Source organism: Sceloporus undulatus, chromosome 4 (genome assembly GCF_019175285.1).
Source record: "Sceloporus undulatus isolate JIND9_A2432 ecotype Alabama chromosome 4, SceUnd_v1.1, whole genome shotgun sequence".
NCBI classification, from domain to species: Eukaryota; Metazoa; Chordata; class Lepidosauria; order Squamata; family Phrynosomatidae; genus Sceloporus; species Sceloporus undulatus.
In genome coordinates, this window is record NC_056525.1 from 231,889,318 (window position 1) to 231,910,148 (window position 20,831).

The following is a 20,831-nucleotide window of genomic DNA, read 5'->3' on the forward strand; positions in this document are numbered from 1 at the left end:
CTATAAATATTTTGTTCAGCTAAGGACACTACAGCTGTTGAGAACTTAGGAAGGATATACAGTAGTGGGGGATCCGTTCCAGACCCACTTGCGAAAATGGCAACTCGCACATATTCGAGTCCCATAGAAAATAATGGGGCATGTGCAGGAGTGCACTGCCATTTTATTAATGGGTCCTTGTCCCTCCCACAAAGAGCAAGACAGTAGATTCCAAGTCAGTGAAAAGGGTCAACTGTATAGGGGAGCTACAAAATTGGGGATTTCCTATGACGAAAAGCTAAGGGAATTGTCCTTGACAAGATTAAATGGCAGGAGAGTTGGGATGCAGTCACCATGTTCAGGTATTTAAAGGACCTCATAAAGAAGGAGGACTACTTATATACAGATTAATTTTGTTGAGAAACAGGGCAGAAGCATAACAGTTTGGCCAGTGGTTCTTGAACGGTGGGGCAGGACCCCTGGGGGGCATGGAAGTGGCTCAAATGGTGTCCTGATCCCTCCTCCTCTTCCCAAACTTTTTTATTTGTAAATTTTACATGTGTTGGTTAAATATGGAATTTATGGAAATAACACTGTTCTAATTTGAACAATGTTATTTCCTTATAAAATGTTAAAATATGAATATACATGAAAGTGCGAATGAAAATACGCACACTAAATAAACATGATATATTTATTCAAACCCTACATCGAGGAGGGGGCATGATGTCTGCATGTAGATATAAGGGGGGGGGGGGTCCCAACGGTAATAGTCCAAGTACCACTGAGTTAGGCTACGAGCCAATGTAATGTTTGCACAATTATGCTTCTGTGCATGTTATATAAACATACGAAGCTGGCTTATATCAAGTCAGACCCGTGGTCCATCTAACCTACAGCTATTTCTAATAACTAGCAGCACTTCTCCAAGGCTTCAAGCACATCATCTTCTCTGTCTTGCTACCTGAGATTCTTTTAACTTATGTTGCTGGTGATTGAACCAAGGATCTTCTGCATGTGCTCTACCAGTGAGTTGTACAAGGACCCTCACTTATGACAGTGAGCACCATTCTTCGATGCAAGCTTCAGACACCAATCCATGGGAAATTGTGAATAAAGGCCAGGATTGTGAAATATCTCAATTCTAGATTCTGGGGGCAAACAAACAAGAAAGATACCTTCTTTGTTTATGGAGCTCCGGAAGAAACTGGCTTATCACAATTAAAAAGAGAATGTTTGATTTAATAAATCTTTGGATCTGATCTAGCAGGGATCTTCCTATTTTCTTATATCAGGAGTTCCTCAAATGGACTGCAGCGATAACCTGATGATTCTAAGAGTCCTAAATATATAATAAACAGCTGCTGGTGGAGGAAAAAAGTGCTGAGAGAGTGCGTACGGACACCAGTAATTCCATTAGGCACACAGAAGTAGGTTTGTCACTACAGCTGATAATAATCTGAGGCACTAGTTATAGACATGGTCCCTTAGAAAAGTTAATACCAGTGGCTGTATTGTATAAAATGAATGGCAATTGGTTATTTTTAGACTACTCTTTTAACCATGCCATTCTTTCCCAATCTTGCATCCTCACACACTTGATCTTGTCATAAAATTCATGCTATATAATGCTCTTCTCACTTTTAATCTGGTTAGCTAGCTCAAACAACAGAAACAGAAATTCCACCTAAACATTATAAAAAACATTTTGATGGTAAGAGTTGTTCAACAATGGAATATGCTGCCTTGGTCTGTGGTAGAGTCTCCTTCTTTGGAGGTACTTAAACAGAAGCTGGTTGGCCATCTGTTAGGAGTGCTTTGATTGTATCATCCTTTGTGGCAGAGAGTTGGACTGGATGGTTCTTATGGTCTCTAACTCTTCTAAATTCAATCACTCCATGAGAACCAACAGAAAGTCCTGTTAAATATTCCAAAGTACACTTGGCTTTTGAAATGTTGAAATGTTGATTCAAGCATGAGGAACTGGGCCACTACCATCCTGAGTTGGGTGGCTACACCAGCATTCTATCCCAGGGTGTAAACTGCTTGCTGGATTGCAAGGCATTGTAAACTATCCCCCTGCACTTAATGATGCAAAATCTATTATGGACTGGGACATATGAGGAGGACTCTTTCCCTTTTGTAATACCTTAACTCAGTGCACTCCAGCTAAGATGGCCAATGGCATGGAAGCTGAAGTTCAAAACATGTGGAGGATACCAAAGGCCTGAACAGACAGGCCAAAATAAAGCTGCTTTAGGTCACTTTAGAGGTATGCTGTTTAAGAGCTTGTTCCCACTTAGGATTTGATACGAATTAAAATAAAACGTTTTTAATAAAATCGAATTAAAATAACACAGTTGTTATCCCGCTTTCAGAATGGCTTTATTCATCGTTCCCATCTGCTTGTTTAATTCGGATTTTTTACCTGCAAGCGTTCAGTAAGCGTTCTCACTTGGCATGAAATCGGTGTTTAAATAAAGCGATTCTTCTCCTCCATACCTTATTTGGAGTTGTCAATCAATACTACGTCAGAATGACGTAACGGTAACCCGCATTGATCTGAATCGATTTATCTGTGACATCGTTTCCATCTCTGTGACCGTTTCTGATTCGATTTATTTTTGGCGGTTTTTTTTAAAATGGACCAATCAAGGCGCTTAAACGATCACACGTCATAAGCGCTGTCTGCCTTATTATATACATTTTCCCTCCGAATTTAGTAGGAAACCCAAGCTCTTTCCAGAGGAACTATGGGATAGGTTTTCCAGGGCAGCATCCCCGCTTCATGTCTCCTCAGACAGCCAGGCAGAATCCCTTCAGAGAGCCCACAGAGATCAATGAGAAGGAGGCTGCTGGCAATGCGAATTTAGTAGGAAACCAAAGCTCTCTCCCGAGGAACTATGGGATAGGTTTTCCAGGGCAGCATCCCCGCTTCATGTCTCCTCAGACAGCCAGGCAGAATCCCTTCAGAGAGCCCACAGAGATCAATGAGAAGGAGGCTGCTGGCAATGCGAATTTAGTAGGAAACCAAAGCTCTCTCCAGAGGAACTATGGGATAGGTTTTCCAGGGCAGCATCCCCGCTTCATGTCTCCTCAGACAGCCAGGCAGAATCCCTTCAGAGAGCCCACAGAGATCAATGAGAAGGAGGCTGCTGGCAATGCGAATTTAGTAGGAAACCAAAGCTCTCTCCAGAGGAACTATGGGATAGGTTTTCCAGGGCAGCATCCCCGCGTCATGTCCCTTCAGATCAATGAAGGAGGCTGCTGGAAAAGCAGGGAGGGAGCACTCTTCCCAAAGATTCTCTTTCCAGGGTTGGAGGAGAAGGCAGATTCCGTTTGAGAAAGAGAGGGAGAAAGGCTCTATTCCCCCCCCCCATTGATCAGAGCCCTTCCCTGTCTGGGCGAGATCAGATGCCTCCTCGCGAGGAGCCTTCCCTTCCCTGCCTGGGCGAGATCAGAGCCCAAGCGGGCAAGGGAATGCCTCTTTGAGAGGAGCCTTCCCTTCCTGCCTCTCCTCCGTTAGAAATGGGCTCTCCCCACACAGAGGGGAGGTTGCAATCCACCGGGAGAAGCCTTGTAGTCCTTTGCAGATGCAGGCGCTGGAGCAGCCGGGACTTCAGGCGCTTAAAGCGCTGAAGAGATTAAGAGCCTGTAAACCATTAAAATAAAAAATAAAAATAATCCTTATCTCTTATTGAAAGACCACAGCGGACAAAGGGGTGAGGGAAGCAAAAATGGCGACAGCCACGACGGATGGGGACAGAAAGGGCAACTCCCCCAATGACAGCCCCCATCGCAGTCAGCTCCTCCCATCCTTCTAGCCCGATTCAAATGCTATCGTTCTCATCTAAATACTCCGGTTCCTAACTCGAATCAAGGGAAAAACACTAGGTAGGACCCTAGTGTTTTTTTTAACACGCGTTAAATGAGGAAAACACGGATTTAAATTTTAACCCGCTTCTGGATTCGATTTCTTGTGGGAACGATTCCGGGTTGGTCTAGAACTGTTCTAGATTTAAACCGAATCCTAATGGGCACGCTGCCTAATGAAATTGATTCAGAATGCGGGGTTTCCCCTAGTGGGAACAAGCTCTAAATAATGCATGCGTCCTAAGAGGCCACAAGCCACGCCAAAGCCATGCTCCAATTCTAAGGACTGGAGCACAGCTTTGGCACTGCTTCTGGCCACTTAAGATGTGTGTGTCATTTAAACATCTTACCTCCAAAGTGACCTGAAGCAGCTTTATTTTGGCCTGTCTGTTCAGGCCCCAAGTTAGGGAAAGCTAATGTAACAGAATAAAATCTTCTAGGACTAAGTGCTCTTAATCTTCTTTAAGACTAATACAAATGAAAACTGCTTAGTAACCAAGATACAGCTAAACTTCATAGACCCTGCCACCAGATTATGAAAATGGTGGCAATTCATTGGGACTGTTTTGATTGGAGGTCACAATGAAGTGAGATGGATTTTGAGATATACAGTACACATATTTCAATTCATCCCCTAGGGTAGATCAAACATAACCATTCCTTACTTCCATCCTAAGGCATGCTGATAAGTTTTGATTTTGTGAAAATGTAGATTGCTTGGGGTTCTTTTTGCTCAGTCCAAGAACTTTGAATGGCAGAGGAAGCAGCAGTGGAAATGACAAGTGATTGCAAGAAAAAAAAAGAAGATGAGTGGTTCAAGATCCATGTGTAAACACAGAGCAGCTTGTTGTGTTGTTTGTTTTATAGAGGCTTAAGATAAAAATGGTAGCATTGTCAAATCTCAAGATACAAATTATATGAAAGCTCATACATGCCAGCTAGGCATAAACAAAGCCATTCAATAACATAACAGTCTATGACATAGGAGAGACAGATCAATGGCAGTTCTCTCAACCTTTGATTTAGGGACTAGTAAGTTCAACCAATTGTGTATTCTATGGATGCTACCATTATTGTCTGCTACAAAGGATTTTTCTTTGAACAAGAAACAAAACAAAAATTACCCTCCCCCCCCACAACAACCCTGGGTGAATATGAAAATTAAGCCACAGCCTGCTGTGCAACCTAAAAAATGAATGGTGAAGAGCAAAGCTCACTTTGGATGCAACAGTCTTCTGCCAGCTGCAGTTTTGTTGAAAGTGAACAGTTTTACTTGACCTTACTTTCTTGTAAGAAAGCATTTGGTGGGAGTGAGAAAAGAAAGTTGATTGCCAAAAGGATAGTTAAGACAGATTTAAATTCAATCACTCCATGGGAACTAACAGAAGGTCCCTTAATACTCTGTTAAATATTCCAAAGTACACTTGGCTTTTGAAATGTTGACATAACCAGTCCAATTGTAACCTAACAGAAGTGAGTTGTCAGGTTAATGAAAGAAGAATTTGGGGATGATGTGGCAGATGTGACTGATATAAAGGGTGAACCCCAGGTCTAAAGTGAGTGTCCAAGGAAGAAAATGTCATTAGATAGAACAGCTTATTAACATAATGGAAAGCAACATATGGGTTTACTGAAGGCTCCAGTCCTCCAGAAACTAGGGAAGTCATCACAGCTACTCATCTTTACTACCCTACAAACAACTGCAGGCGTCATTCCTAAAGTTGCAAAGACATCATCCATAAAATATCACCATATACATAAAGACAAAAAATTAAAAAGAAAAGAAAAGAAGGAAGGTAGTATTTTTTCAAGTATTCATACTCTTGACCATAGACACAAATTGTTTCTAATGGTGAAGATAGACATAACATTTCAACAGTGGTCACAATAAGCTCATCACCTACAGTATACATATCATCATGTACCAGCAAATAAAATGCTGGATCACCAATCCAACCTGTTTCAAGAGAAGTATGCACCTTCTTAGAAAAATATGTATTTTATTTAAAGTAGCTTTTGCAGATGTAGTCATCCTTATCATATGTGCATCTTTCACCTTTCCTCCCCCAATTAAAAACTAGTCAGTATTTGAAAACAGCTGAAAAAAAACTGTTCCAGGAAAGAAAAAGGCATGGTTTTAGCAATGGCACTTGCACTAGCCAATCAGCACTCATTACAGCCGGCTTTGGCTGTATATGTTTTTCAGAGCTCACCTGGGGAAAGATATATTTGTACTCAGTCTGGTAAGGATACATCCAGACTGGCCTTCCTTTCCCCAAAATGTTATGTCTGTCTTCATCAAGGGCAAGGGATTCTTGCAACAAGAGGGTATTGTTTTTATCTATCATTTTCCTTTCCTCTATTATTTAACATGCATCGAAACAACAGAAGTATAGTTCCACTTGTAATTTTTGGAGTGTTAGTGTGTAGCAAAGAAGCTTACATGCTCTCATTCTACTAACTCTACAAGTCAAGTGTCAAAACAGCCATGACAACATCCAGACAAGATACCAAACCAACCTTGCATGAATCAGTGAAGCAATGCATACCATGGACTATACTTAACGTATCATCCCAGTGCAGTTAACCCAAAACACTGAATGGATGTGCTCTCACAAATTTTCCCCATAACACAGTCAAATTGGCTAGAATGTCTGTAAGGAGATCCAATGGGGAACTGCTGGTACTGTAAAGTGGCATACCATTCAGCTGTGTTATTAACACAAACAGAATATTTTGACATCCATATCAGGTGACAGGGAGTAAGGATACTGGCAAACATTTCCACTGATTGTGCAGATCTAGGACATCCCTCCCACCCACTCCCCTAAAAACATCATGCCATTTGCATACATAATATTCCCCAGTATTTGACATGCTCAGAAGAACAAAAAGAACAATGGGGTGGGGGGATACATCCCAGAACTTTTAGTGAAGGTCACAGAGAGGTCCCTAATGGGAACACAGAGTTTATGCACAGTGATGAAAACTGGGAGACGTTTTCCAGTGTAATGGGTCCACTGATAATTAGCTGGTGAAAGTTAGCACTTTTTCATCATAGAGTCTCATTTTCATTCTATAAGCAAACCAAGACCTCTCAGGCTTTAATCCATGGATGAAATGGATGGGATTTTGGTAGGTTCTCCAATTGTCAGTGGCTGTCTTTGTGGCAGTGCCGTTGCTTATGTTTTGTTTTTATCTTTCATGTAGGAAAAGTTCAACTTCCGATCATCTGGCAGGGCAGCAGCTTTAGAGGCTGGTAACATTTATGGAGAACTCTCTGTTGAGGCTGTTAAAAATAAATAAAAACAGAAAGTAAATACAAGTTTACCTCAAAGCTGAGGCAATTATAACCTACTGCAGATGAAACAAAAAGTTCAGGCTGTGCTATACCAAACTATATATCTGCAAAAGATAAGAACTCCCAGACATATTTTCCATCCTACACCTATATTTCCCTTCCCACACTTTACCCAGTACTAACCACAAAATTATTTAGATCCAATTAGGGATATTGCTAAGGATCATTCAAAGTCATTACAGCAGGATTCCACATCGTAACGGAACCAGATATTTAACCGCTTTTGTGATCTTTGAAATCAAGGTAGTTTTTCTAGAACACCAACAGGATCCGCTGAAGATCAAAGACCATAATCACCCCAAAGAGAAGAATTCAGTTTCTCTTACTCTCTGGGTCATACCATCTGCAGGAGCAGCTCAGAAGAAACATGCAAACCTGTGAACAACAATATGTTGGGGTGGACTTTGGACCTCCCCCTGCCCTCTCGGTGAGGAGTCCAAATGACTCATGGCCCAAGCCCTGGTTCTGGTGCAAACAGTGCGGACAACATCCACCCAGTTCAGCACTGAACCTGGGGTATACTCCTATTAGAAAGGTAAAGATAGTCCCTTGACATGAATGTCTAATCGTAACCAAGTGTAGGAGGCAGTGCTCATCTTTGTTACTGAGCCGAAGAGCCAGTGTTGTCTCAGGACTACTCTGGTGGTCATGTGGCCAGTATGACTGCATCTGATGCTGTTACCTTTCTACGAAAGTGATACCTATTTATCTACTTGCATTTGCATGTTTTCAAACTGTTAGGTTGGCAGAAGCTGGGACTAGTGACAGCTCACCCGATCATGCAGCACTTGGGCTTCGGACTGCCAACCTTCTGACCTTGCAATTGTCAGAATTGGCTTCTTAGCCACTAAATCACCGCATCCCTTATAATGGATTAAATCCCCTCCCCCTTATAATAGAGGAAAATAACTTACCTTTTGCCCTTTGTTATGATGCCTGGTGGATGTTTAAAATATGTCTCACTGTGTTGCCCACAGCAGCGGTGAGTCACTCGTTCTGAGGTCAAAACAAGGCACCCAGCCATGTGATCAACGCTAGCTGCCTCGTTCTGACCTCAGTGTGAGAAAATTGCCACAATGATGGCTGTGTTGGGCAGCACAGCAGGACGCACATGTGAGCAGCCACTGGGTATCACAACAGCAGTGCCCAGGTAACAGGGAGATAGCTAGATAGCTCTAGCACCAGAATGCTCTGAGTTGTTCATGGAGTATTCTGACCCATGAAGAAACCACTATATATCATTTTTGAATGTGTGCAAAAGTTAAATTAATACAATACACACACACAAAAAGGATGCACAAGCAGTACCGTGCAAGCCTTGTAGGCAAAAAAATTGATAAAAGAGTGGAATCCCTGTCAAATTAATGGAACTTATCTTGCAACGAACAAACAAACAAGCTTCATTTATATACAACTTCATAACACCTAAGCGGTGTCTAAGCGGTTAACAATTGTAAGCTAATTTGCCCCCAACAATCTGGGTACTCATTTTAGTGATCTCGGAAGGATGCAAGCCTGAGTCAAGCTTGAGCCCTTTTGCTGTTCTTGAACTCACAACCTTGTGGTTTTGAGTGAGTGGTTGCAGTACAGGCATTTAACCACTGTGCCACCAGGGAGTGCAAGTGTGGAACAAGTGAGTTGTCAGAAACTGACACATCAAAAGTTTTTGGGGAAGCCTATACTGATTTGTCTACAATCCCAGAATCCTCCAGCCAGCATTTTAGAGGATTCTGGAAGCTGTAATCGAAAAAGTAACTTTTCTAAAATCTGTTTCAATAGAAAGATAAACTTTGGCCTGATCCAAACCAGCGCTTTTCACCGGCCTGGACATGTAGTAGGGTTGCCCGAGGGTGGAGTAACTGCACACCCCTCAGCTCTACTATGTGGCATCGGCATAACAATGGCAGCGCCCCGTGTACATGGGCACCACCACTGTGATGTAAGTGCTGGATGGCATCTGCACAGTGTCACACATCACTTACAGAACGAGTGCTCCAGTAGTGCACTCGCGACTTCACTGCAGTGTCGCACAAAGAACACGGCAATTGTAAGTTCTTTTTGCTGTGCAGTGGCGGCATGCTGTTTGGGGGCTGTGCCGTCCCCACGGAGCAAAAAAAGGTGCCGGCAGACCGCCATTTCTTGGCGGTCTGTCCCGTGCCTTTAAATCTAGTCCTGCACTGTGGGGAAACACAACAAATCTTGACCTTCTTCTGTATGACAGATCTATTGCTTTATCACAGTAGTGGGCAAATAAGATTTAAACGAGAGTTAAACTAGAGAAAACCAGGAAATGCCTGACACATCTGAGGAAGCCGACCAAGTTTATGAAAGCTTATACTACAGGATAGAATGGCTGTTAAGTAGCTCTATTTGAGTGTTTCTCACTGCAGTTTCTTTACAACGGGAAAAGGCCTCTTGTGTTCAGAACTTTTTTCTTCTCACCTGGAAGGCATCATGTCTAAAGAGAAGTTCCTGTTTGCATGGTGGCTCTGTATGTGAGCAAGAATAGGAAAAAGAAATACAGGGCTCCCCCGGGTTACGAAAATAATTCGTTCCGCCGCTGCTTTCGTAACCCGAAAGGCTTCGTAAGCCGAAAAACCCATAGGCGCTAATGGGGAAAAGCCGCGATTTGGTGTGAAATAGCGCCGAAAAGCACCAAATTTTTTTTCGTAACCCGAAAAAACATTCGTAACCCGGAACAGTTTTTTTAAATGGATTTTTTTCGTAACCCGGAAATTTCGTAACGCGGCGCATTCGTATCCCGGGGTACCAGTGTAATGGAAAACCTCCATGCAAACAGACATCTCTCATATTCCCACACATTACTTTCCACATGAAAAAGGTGGTCATGGAGGCAGGGATTGGCACCTCTCTACTCCTGCATTCTAGAAAGTGTGGTCAGTAAGGCCTAAATAGGGCTTCAAATGGTATGGGATGTGCACCATCAAACAACACCCTCCACACACTTTTCTTGCAAAGCCTTTGGTTTAAATATATTGTAAGTAAATATATGCAGATTTAATCAACTGATTTATTAAAATGCATATAATTAATGAACTTAGATTGCTTTAATTGGGTGATTAAAACCCCATCTCTCCCTCCCCCCCACCTTTTGCTATGGGTTGCATTTTCTCTTATCTGCAGCCTTATTCTCAAATAGATTTGCTTATTAGGAAGGCTTAGAAACTGAAAAACTTGACTCAGTTGACACCACTTCAATTGCCTTGACTTTATTCTACAAAATCCTGGGATTTGTATTTTGGTGGGGCACAAGAGTTCTCTGACAGACCAAATTAAAGACCTCACCAAGCTATAAATCCCAGGATTGTACATGATGGAGCCATGACCATTAAAGTGGTGTCAAATGGCTTTATTTCTGCAGTTTGGATACATCCTAAATAATTCTAGTGGAATCAGATGATGTAATCTGCTCATAATACTTTGGGATAGGTGGCTGACAGAGGAAGCCAACAGACAGCAAAGGAAGATCAAGGTCCTAATCTCTTTCTCTCTATACATTTTATCCCAACTGGACAAGAGAGAAGCAAGAACAAGTTTAGAGGCTCCAACAGTACAGTACTTGCCTACCAGGATGCTAACTTGCCGCAAGAGCCAGCATGGTACAGTGGTTTGAGTGTTGGACTATGACTCTGGAGGCCAGGGTTTGAGTCTTAGCTTGGCCATATTAAAACCTACTGGGTGACCCTGAGCAAGTCACATTCTCTCAGCCTCAGAGGATGGTAATGACAAATCCCCTCTGAAGAAACTTGCCAAGAAAACTCTATGATAGGTTCGCCTTAGGTTCACCATAAGTCGGAAACGAAGGCACGCAATAATAATGCTAACCTGCATTTTTTGTGTAAGCCTCGAGAGCAACACGTCAATATATATGCAATTCTCTATGATACATTGGTGAAGAACAAGGGAATGACATGTCCCCAAGATACCAATACTCAAAGTATTTGGCATGTTCAGTACTGCTGCTTGATTTTACAAAGCTCAACACAGAGGACACGTTATTAATTGTTGGAGCTTTTTAGATACTGGCCATAGCAGGGACAGCTGCCAATTTGCTGCAGGGAATTAAACACTGACACCACACTTTGCTTCCTTAAACCCTCCTTCTCATACCTTGAAAAAAGAAAGGTGCAATGATCTGTAAGGGGACACCGTGCGTATAGGTGTACTACATGTTCTCAGCCCTTGATAAAAGATCGCTTATAAATAAAATATATACCCAGGGAAGAGCCATGGAGCTCAGCCAGCAAACAGATGCTCCATAAGAACACTGTTAAAAGAGTTACTATTGCAAGCTGATGCGGATTTCCACCAAGAGGCTATAGAGGAGATAAGGCAAGAACAAGGATGGCTCTGGGTTCCAGTAATTTCCCCTGGGTTATGCTAAAGTTAAGGTTCTACTTGATTCTGTTTTTCATCCAAGAGTTGAATGTCAAGGGGAGGTTACAGCTCTAAGCTTCCTGTACTGACATCACACAGCCAACAAAGTGAATTTCCTAATGTCACCTCCTCGGCTCTGTACAAATTCAGATGTTGTTGCATGTATTTCTTATTTCAGAGTGTTCAGTAAAAGCAATTCCATACCCTCCAGCTGTCCCAGTTTAGCAGGGACAGTCTCAATTAATCCTTTATTATCCCTCTTTTTCAGATTTTTTTTATAACATCCCAGTTTTTTGCTCTTCCTCCTGCTTTCCATCTTTGTCTTCAGCCTTAGTTGAAGCAAACGGCTTTAACAGCCATGGTTCAATGCTGTGGAATTCTGGGATTTGTATTTTTGTGAGATATTTAGCTTTCTCTGTGAGAGAGCTCGGGTGCCACAACAAATTACAAATCCCAAGATTCCACAGAATGGAGCCATGACAGGTAAATCAGTATGAAACTACATTAATTCTGTACTGTGGCAGCAGCCTCAATTAAATCAGTGGTGGGGACAGAAGAGGAATGTGTTCTTCCTCACTGATAATTCTTGCCATCTTGACCACATTCTGATGTTGTTTGTCCACATATTATACTGGTTTTCATCTGTGAAATGTTGGAGGGTAATCCAATTATATATTCTGTCAATGGCATATAGGATTAGAGGTAACCTGTAGTTTATAAACATTGGCTGTAAAGTACTAAATTTGATATGTATAAAGTCAGAATTGAGTGGAATAAAGAGTAAGACTGTCCTATAAAAGTGAATCAATAGAAAATGGCTGTAACCTCAATATTTGAGGTTTTTGTAAATTTTAAGCTGCAGTAGTACAACAAAAGTGGATGCTTCTATTATATTAGACACCACTATATCTCTCTGGAGAGAGCCCATGTGGTGTAGTCGTTTTAATGTTGTACTAGGACACTGGGAGACCAGAGTTCAAATCCTGTCTCAACCATGGAAATTCACTGAGAGACCTCAGCCTCAGAGAAAGACAATGGTAAACTCCCTCTGAACCAATGTAGCCACAAAAACTCCCTGATAGGTTTGCCTTAGGGTCACCAAAACTAGGAAATATGCTGAAGGCACACAACAAATATCTCTCTGAAAGAAAACTGGTTAGTTTAGATAAATGTTGGCTATGTAATGTACACAAAGCTTCCTTTTGTCATATAATGTGGGTGTGTCCTACTGTTGGTGTCTATCTTGATGGATGTATTGCAGTATATTGATTCTGACATTCTGTAGACACACTTGTACTTTGGAATTATATGATTGTGGATTGATGGTCAACATGGTTGGATCATGCATGACTTTATTTCAGCAAAAAAAGATTTATACTCCAGGGCTGGATAGACACATGCCTACTGTCCATTTTTCAATGATCATATGTTCTTTATGCATGAACATATATCTTACAGATAACAGTTTCAATCTCCATTGTTTTAACATAAGATCAGTTTATATTCATGTATATGCCTAGCTCATGACACTATCCTATTTACTTTCTAATTTTCCATTTCTTTTTTTCCTTTCAAATCTGCAACTAAAATTTTATTGGCTGGTGTTCAGTTTTGCAGTAACAGGTTTGTAACCTAGAATAACAGATCTGTAACTGCTCTGTATTCAGTAAGACTACCTAGTCTTACTACCTAGTCTAGGTAAACCCTTCCTCCTCAGCACACATTAATAACCAGCAGCCAGATTGGGTTAGGAGATGTTACCTAGTGTGTTGTAAACAGTATGTACACATATGTACTTAAGTAGCCAATGTAGAATATTGGTGATTATTATTTTTTTAAAAAAATAATTCAACAACTTGATGGGAAAACAACATGAAAATGATGCAACAGTACTTTGTGGTTCATTCTAAACCACCTCAAGAATGGTATAGTAATAACCAGGAGTGTGTACATACTGTTTAAAACACACACAGACACATTCATACAGCAGAGTTTTTACTAAAGTAATCTGAGTTCTACTTTGAAATCAAAGATCTGTTAATACAGGAATTATGTAGATTGATTATGCTTCTGTTTACTTTCTTATTTTCTGCAATTTAATTGTTTTCCATTAGTCATGATTTGAGCAAAGAATGACACAAGGCTTAGCTCTCTGCCCAGAGAAAATCTTACGCAGCCATGTGTGAAGACTTTAAATTTCTTTAAAAGTATCCCTTAGACACTTTTGAGCGTATCTCCTCAACCATGGGCTAAACAGTTGGCTTCCTTTAAAAAACAAAGCTGAGATTCTTCAGAAGCTCATTTAGGATGGCCCAAGGCCTGCATCCACACTGGGGAAATAACCTGGTTTGGCACCACTTCAGTTGCCTTGGCTCAAGGCTATGGAGCTCTGGGAATTGGAGTTTGTTGTGACCCACAACAAACCTCAACTTCCAGAATTCCATAGCCTTGAGCCAAGGCAATTGAAAGGGTGCCAAAACAGGTTATTTCCCCAGTATGGATGCAGCCTTGGTGAGCCTTTCTGTGCTTCAGGTATGTGGCTTTTAAACAAATGGTTTAGTAACCAGAAATCCTGTGACCAGGATGTGTGTCTGTATGTAAGAGAGAGAGAGAGAGAGAGAGAGAGAGAGAGAGAGGGTGTATGGTAGGAATGGGGGTGGGATGATAAAAGCATCTGGTTATGTCCCCATAGCCAGGCAATTCCATCATCTTTTGAGGTCCACCAAGGTCTTCTGGAAATCTTAATGGCTGATGTAATTACTTTGCATGTGGCTACAGGGACATAGCCAGACATTTCTGTGACTTCCCTCACATACTAAAAGTCTGCACTAGGAAAATCTTGACTATAATACCAGTAGAAATTGTGCAGTTTCAGCATATATGGCATAACTATTCTGCATATTTTATTCTGGTTGTATATGTAAAGGGGAGTGGCACAAGATTACGATGGGCACAGAAGTTCATCTTCCACAATCATTGTAAAAATTTTTTTCACAACTTGGAATTTTTTGTAATAAGCACTCCCAGAATCCCCCAGCTAGCATGACCACTGACAATGCTGGCTCTGTATTCTAGGAGTTGTCATCTGCAAAAGTCACTTGCCCATGTTTTGTTCTTTTTCAACAAGCCCTCTTGTTTTGAGATTTCAACCAGTGCTATCCACAAATTTTCAAAAACGTATTCTACATAAAGAATCCCCAAAATCTTAAGAGAGAATGTTGGGAGCTGGGAGTTGTACTTGTTTTTCTTGCTAGAAGATCCCTCAGTTTCTATTCAAGCAGGACAATATAATGTGAACTACTATCTGGAAGGAAGAGCTTATCGAAATTTGTCACAAGATGCCTTGTGTTATCAAGGAGGGTCGATCACATGAAATTACACATGTACCCTGAGAGCCAGGGATGGCCCCAGACATTTTGCTGTCTGAAGCACAGTGTCAAATGACACCCTGATACAACCCAAACAAATCAAACCCCTAATGCCTAAACCCAATCAATTTATTCAGGCATACAAGGATGGTCCCATAAGTGCCTCTGGCAATAAAAACTCAATCATAGTTCTAACAATTTGCTACTTTTTTTTGTGCCTTCCAAAATCTTTTGCCTGAAGCATCTGCCTCACTCTGCCTTGCAGTAGGGCCAACTCTTCTAAGACCTGAACCTTGTGCCTGTTCCATACCCAGCAACTGCCCCATCTGGCAGGGGAGTCCCAATTAATCATCTGTTGTCCCTTGTTTTCAGGTGCTGTTAAAATGTCTCAATTTCTGTCTCTTCCTCACATTCCTCTTCATCATTAGCTAACTTTGGTTGCTGCAAACTGAATTAAAAGTGCAAAAGTACTTTGTATTCAATTAACTAATTATGGGGAGAAGAGAGGAGGTGGCAGGATCTTGCCATTCCTAGTAGTAGACTCAGACAAAAATAGATTGCTGAAACCTCTCCTAGCTTGGGTGTTCTTCCTCATTAATAACTTTTGCCATCTTGACCACACTCCAGTGTTACTTGGCCACATGTGTCCTGATTTGCACCTGTGAAATAATGGAGGGTATGACACTCTCAGTCTCAGAAGAAGGCAAAAATTATAACCAAGCAGTTATTTTAAACATAAATAAATTTTAAAAACGTGAAAAAAAAGAAGGCAAAAAGGCAAACCACCTATGATCAAATTTTGTAAAGGAAACCGTGTGATAGGTTAGCCTTAGGGCCATACTCTCCATGAGCTTGGAGCACACAACAGTGCTGTTCAAATTTTTGGGGTGAAGTTGGTTGCTTTCAAACAAAACTAAACACCCTCAGGGGTTTTGTTGTTGCCGTTGTTGTTTATTCTGAGTTGGAAAGTTAAGTCTCCATTTAAGAGATATCAACATGAGTTTGTGATGATCAAAATATACAGCATGCAATTCTGAGAGGATGCATTTCAGGGAGAATGAAAGTCCTGGCAGATGCTCTCAGCAGGTAGCCTTTTGTAAAGCCAATTAGTCAGAGGTTATTGCAGCTGCTCTATGGGACATGTCTGGCTCACACAAGAAGCCAGTGAAAAGGTACTAATCCAAAAATACAGTATATGCTAGGACAACTAGTAATGCCCTCCACTAATTAGCAGCAAATGACTGCTCAAATGACTGCACCCTTACTTGTGCAAAACACTCTTTTGTGAGTTAGCTCAGAAACAGAAACCTTTGGCAGGTTTTGTAAGATAAGGCAGATGAAAGGATGTTTGTGTGTGTATATGTGTGTGGGAGAGCACCTTGACCTTTTCTGAGATCATTGTTTATTTGGCAACCTGTGCTCCTTTTGCAAATCACTGGCTTAGGAAAAGGAAATGTTCGAATCACATGCCAAAGCATGAGGTATTTTGGATACAGTGGATTTTTGCCATTTTGGCCATTCCACAGGCATTCAATGGCATGGCTTAGGCAGCTCTATGTCACAAGAGGCCATGCACAACAGAATGTATCACATAGTGGCTTTACTACATGCTCAACTGAACACTCACCCTTCATTTATTATAGATAACAATGAATCTTGAGGTTCCTTAAAGACTAACAGGTTTTATTTGGCATAAACCTTCATGGACTCCAGTTCATGTCACCAGGAAGTGAAGTAAGCTGCAGTCTACAAAAACTTAGGCCAAATAAAATTTACCAGTTTTTAAGAGCCCACAAAACTCTGCTGTTTATGAGGTCATAAATTAGTATGCTCCCTTATGATGTTGCTCCAAATTAGATTTCATTGTGCTAGTTACAAAATCAACAAATATATTGTAATATGAACACTACTGAATGTCTCTGATGTTACAGTGTCTTGCTTACAAAAGCTCAGGTCTAAACAGAAGACTTATTCAGTTTTGTCAGTGAAATTCTATGAACTAAAATTCTAAAGGTCTCACCTGAATGCTGGTGTAGCGGAAAACTCTACTGGTGTATTTACACTGGATTGCCCATGTGTGGGATTCACACAAATGGTAACCACTGTCATGGAAAAACACCATCGGCTTGCCCAGTAAGACAGTGGAATGTCCATGCTACAGTCCACTAAGTAAGCCATGTGACATAACAGGATCCTGGACTAAGTCTCAGAACAAGAGTAGGCAACTGTGGCCCTGCAGATGTTTGGATCATAGAAGAATTCTCATCAGCAATAGTTAGTCTAGCCAATGGCGAAGGTTAAAGTAAGCAGCAATCCAACAGGTCTTGGAGGGTCAAAGTTGCCTATCACGTTTTGGCAAAATGCTACTGGTTATTTATATATGTGTAACTTCTCTTATGGTAGCCATTGGACATTTCAGCCCTGTGTGGAATGACCACATGCACTTCAAGGTTGGAGAAGTGGAGTTGGGCATGTGGTGCCATTTAACATGCATTATACATGGGTGCAAAATGTATATAGATTTATGAGTGTATTCAGCTGCACATTTGGGCTGGGATTCTGTTAGGGAAATCTGCAAACATACATTTCCCTTATGTGTGTGGGCATCCTTTTTTGGGTGCTGTTGGGATTTGCATTCCTTTCCTTCCCCTGGAGTGTCCAAAGTGGGGAGCCCCCCAACTTATTGAAGCTACCATGCAAGGGCATTCCATGCTATGCAGTGAACAGGCAGGCTCAGAGAAGCATCTAGATATATCTCTGTACCCAGACATGAAGTGATGACATCAGTACTGAAATCTGCTGGGGTACTCCAGAGTTCTCAGTGCTGCTGTGATCATTACATGTTTGGCTATGCTGATGCAGTCAGATGCTTCTCTGATCCTGCCTGCTTGCTGCAAAGCACAGAAAGGTCACCGGGGGGGGGGGGGGGGGTGGGCAGACTGAGAATATATCTGGAGAAGTGGATATGGCTCAAAGTGCAGATTCTTATACTACACTGCAGGAGTTGGATTGAAGTCTTGGTGTCTTTGTTCAGGTGCAGAATATTGCCATTTAATGCAAGGGTTGTGCAACACAATTAATGCATAGTTCCACACTTAAGATGTATACTACCAAACAGTGATGTCACTAGAGTTGGCCAGTGCAGTAACTCATGATTTCAACACCCTCCCCCCATCGACCTAATCCCATACCACACCATCCATAATCCTTAGTAATGTTTTTTGTACTAATGTTACCTGTAAATTTGAATTGCAATATATCACTGGTGGCAACAGTTGTGATATAAACAACAAGCAACATTAAAATTATACGGCTAAATTACAGTATTATAGGCACAGCCTAAATGTATTTACATGTACATAGCTTTATGTGGCTAAAGTGAACATTTGGTAAGATGTAATGTTTTTAAAGAAAAATTTGAAAGAGCAAATTTAAAAGCAGCAACAACAACACAAGGCCTCCTTTCTCTGCCCACTGAGTCTTTCTCCATTCATGCCCACTCTGTTTCACTGAGCTCTAACATTTTAAAGGGACTTTAAAATGCCACAGCCATTTCTGCCCAAAGGCAAATGTTTGGAGAGTAGTAGTGGTGTCACCTGGTGTGATTCACATCCCCATACCCCCCTAGTGATGCCCCTGTTGCCAAACCTCAGTTTAGAATCTTGGCCACTGTTGCTTTATTGCATGTATCTATTGCATGTATTTACAGATGAGAAACTACATTATAAGACATATCCCTCAGATGTTTCAAGTATACATTTAGAAGGTAATGTAAGGATGCAGTCAACCCACATATCATGCAGTGACACACATCAGGGACCAGTTCTCCAAGTCTTTACTCCATAGCAACTGTAGCTTTGCCCCTACATAACAGCCAAAATGGGTCTCATATGTGTGGAATTTAGTTTAGGCATTCAGAAACCACTTGAATCTCAAGGAATATGTGAGCACCAGAGAGCAGATGTATGTGCATCTGAATTCTGTTGCAAATTCCAAGTAGAGCAGACCTATTCAATTAATGGTGGTTACCAAAGTGTTGACTCACTATGTAACAATTGATTCAACTGTCTACTCTATTTGGGGCTGACCAACAGGATTCAAGATAATATTAGCATGCTTCTGAATCACTTCTCCTATTTCTATTTCATCAGTAACAAAGGTTCAGGGGCACATATTCTTAGTGCAAACATGGCTGGGATTCAAAATATTTGCCAGAAGGACCCCATTAAATTCTACTGGACTGGTGCTGAACAGCTATTGTTCTTTGGTTCAATCTGCAGCAGTTTGGCATTGCTTCCTTTTTCTCATACTACGGTCTATTTTTTAAAACAGTGATGCCACTGCATAGTCAATCAAATTTGGCTCCAGGGAAGCATAAGCTTTGTTGCTCTTATAACATTAGACTTTGCATTTTTCCTAGTTGTATAATGGGCCCCAGTCAATGAGATAAGCCAAACTGGGTATTTACTGTGGGTGTGATGTTTATTATGGGCCAATATCAGTTTCATTCGCTTCCAACACATGCCAGGCAATGTCCATCAAGCACAGGCTGGAATCTTAGTGTCTTATGAATACACAAATTCCCCTATGGAAGCAGATGGCCTTTTTTCAGATGCAGAACATCTGCATTTAGTTCAAAATTGAGGAAGCAAGGCTGTAGATGAAGTGCCATTGTACATGAACATATCTTGCTCACAGATGGACATGCATATGGATGCACATATATTTGCTTATGCACTTGGATGCTCGTTTGGGATCTTGGTTCAGTTGCACAACACTGCCATTCAATTCAAGGGTTGTATAGTAAGATTAATGAGTAACTGGGTCCTCGGGAGCTGTGTTCTCCAATATGAGCTTGCCCATGTTTTGAGATCTTCTGGGAAGGCCTTTCTCGTTGTCTCACCACCTTCACAGATACATCTGATGGGAACAAGGAAGAAGGCCTTCTCAGTGTCTGCTCCAACCTCTGGAATTCCCATCCTAAGATAGGCTGTCCTTACTATCCTTTCTAGTGAAGACCTTTTTGTTTTGGCAGGCCATTGAAAGCTAATTGCTCAGGGGGGAAAATAACCTCTCAGAATGTGTTGTGCTGTTTATTGTTTCTTTTTAATGGCTGACCTTTTCATGGCTTTTAACTCTTATTTTATTCCGCTTGATTCAATAATATTTGTAACATTTGTATGATGTGAACTTTAAAGTTGTCTTTGTAAGCCACCCTGAGCCCTGGACTGGGAAAAAGATAGGAAATAAATTAATAAATAACCACCACCATTGACCCTTCAGGTGGAGATTTACACCAAATGAGGTCACAGGGTGGCCACAGTGTGGACACTGAGTTATTGCACTGAAAACTCTGTGTGGCTGCATATCATGCTGTTCACTTAACTACACTGTAGGGAAGCATTAAGTAAGGCATTGCTAAATGCCACATGTCTGAAACTGCAACTAGCCATAATTCAAAGAGAGAGTCTTGAAGCTCTGGGTATTTTTTCCTCTAGGAATACTCTCACATAGAAACTGTGACAGAGTTGTGAGCAGGGCAGTTCACACACCTGGACATATCAGAACATTATTTATTATGTATATTTATTTATTGCACTTATATCCCACCTTTCTCTCAAATGGCATCCAAGGCGACTTATAATAGTTTAAAAAACAAAAGATAGTTAAAGCATTAATTACATAAGTTAAAAGAGTGGTACAAAAAGGCAAAAATTACAAGAATGGCATATATATTTGATAAATTAGTGAATAATCCTCTTCAACTGACCTTGCCCAGTGGCTGGAATTCAGAAGCACACTGTTCTCTGATTCCAAGGGTTACATACAACAGTCATGGCTAGTAGCCATTG

General features: G+C 41.2%; 1 protein-coding gene across 2 annotated transcripts in view; it reads right to left on the minus strand.

Moving 5' to 3' along the window:
• Positions 1-4,205: 4,205 nt before the first annotated feature.
• Positions 4,206-20,831, minus strand: part of SAMD12 (sterile alpha motif domain containing 12) — a 281,156-nt gene continuing 264,530 nt past the window's right edge. For both annotated transcript variants that reach the window (XR_006103723.1, XM_042465503.1), the window contains one exon: positions 4,206-7,141. Coding sequence is in view for 1 of the 2 variants with exons in the window: in XM_042465503.1 (XP_042321437.1) it covers positions 7,119-7,141 (23 nt within the window). In the remaining variant the exon portion in view is untranslated. The remainder of the gene's footprint in view (positions 7,142-20,831) is intronic.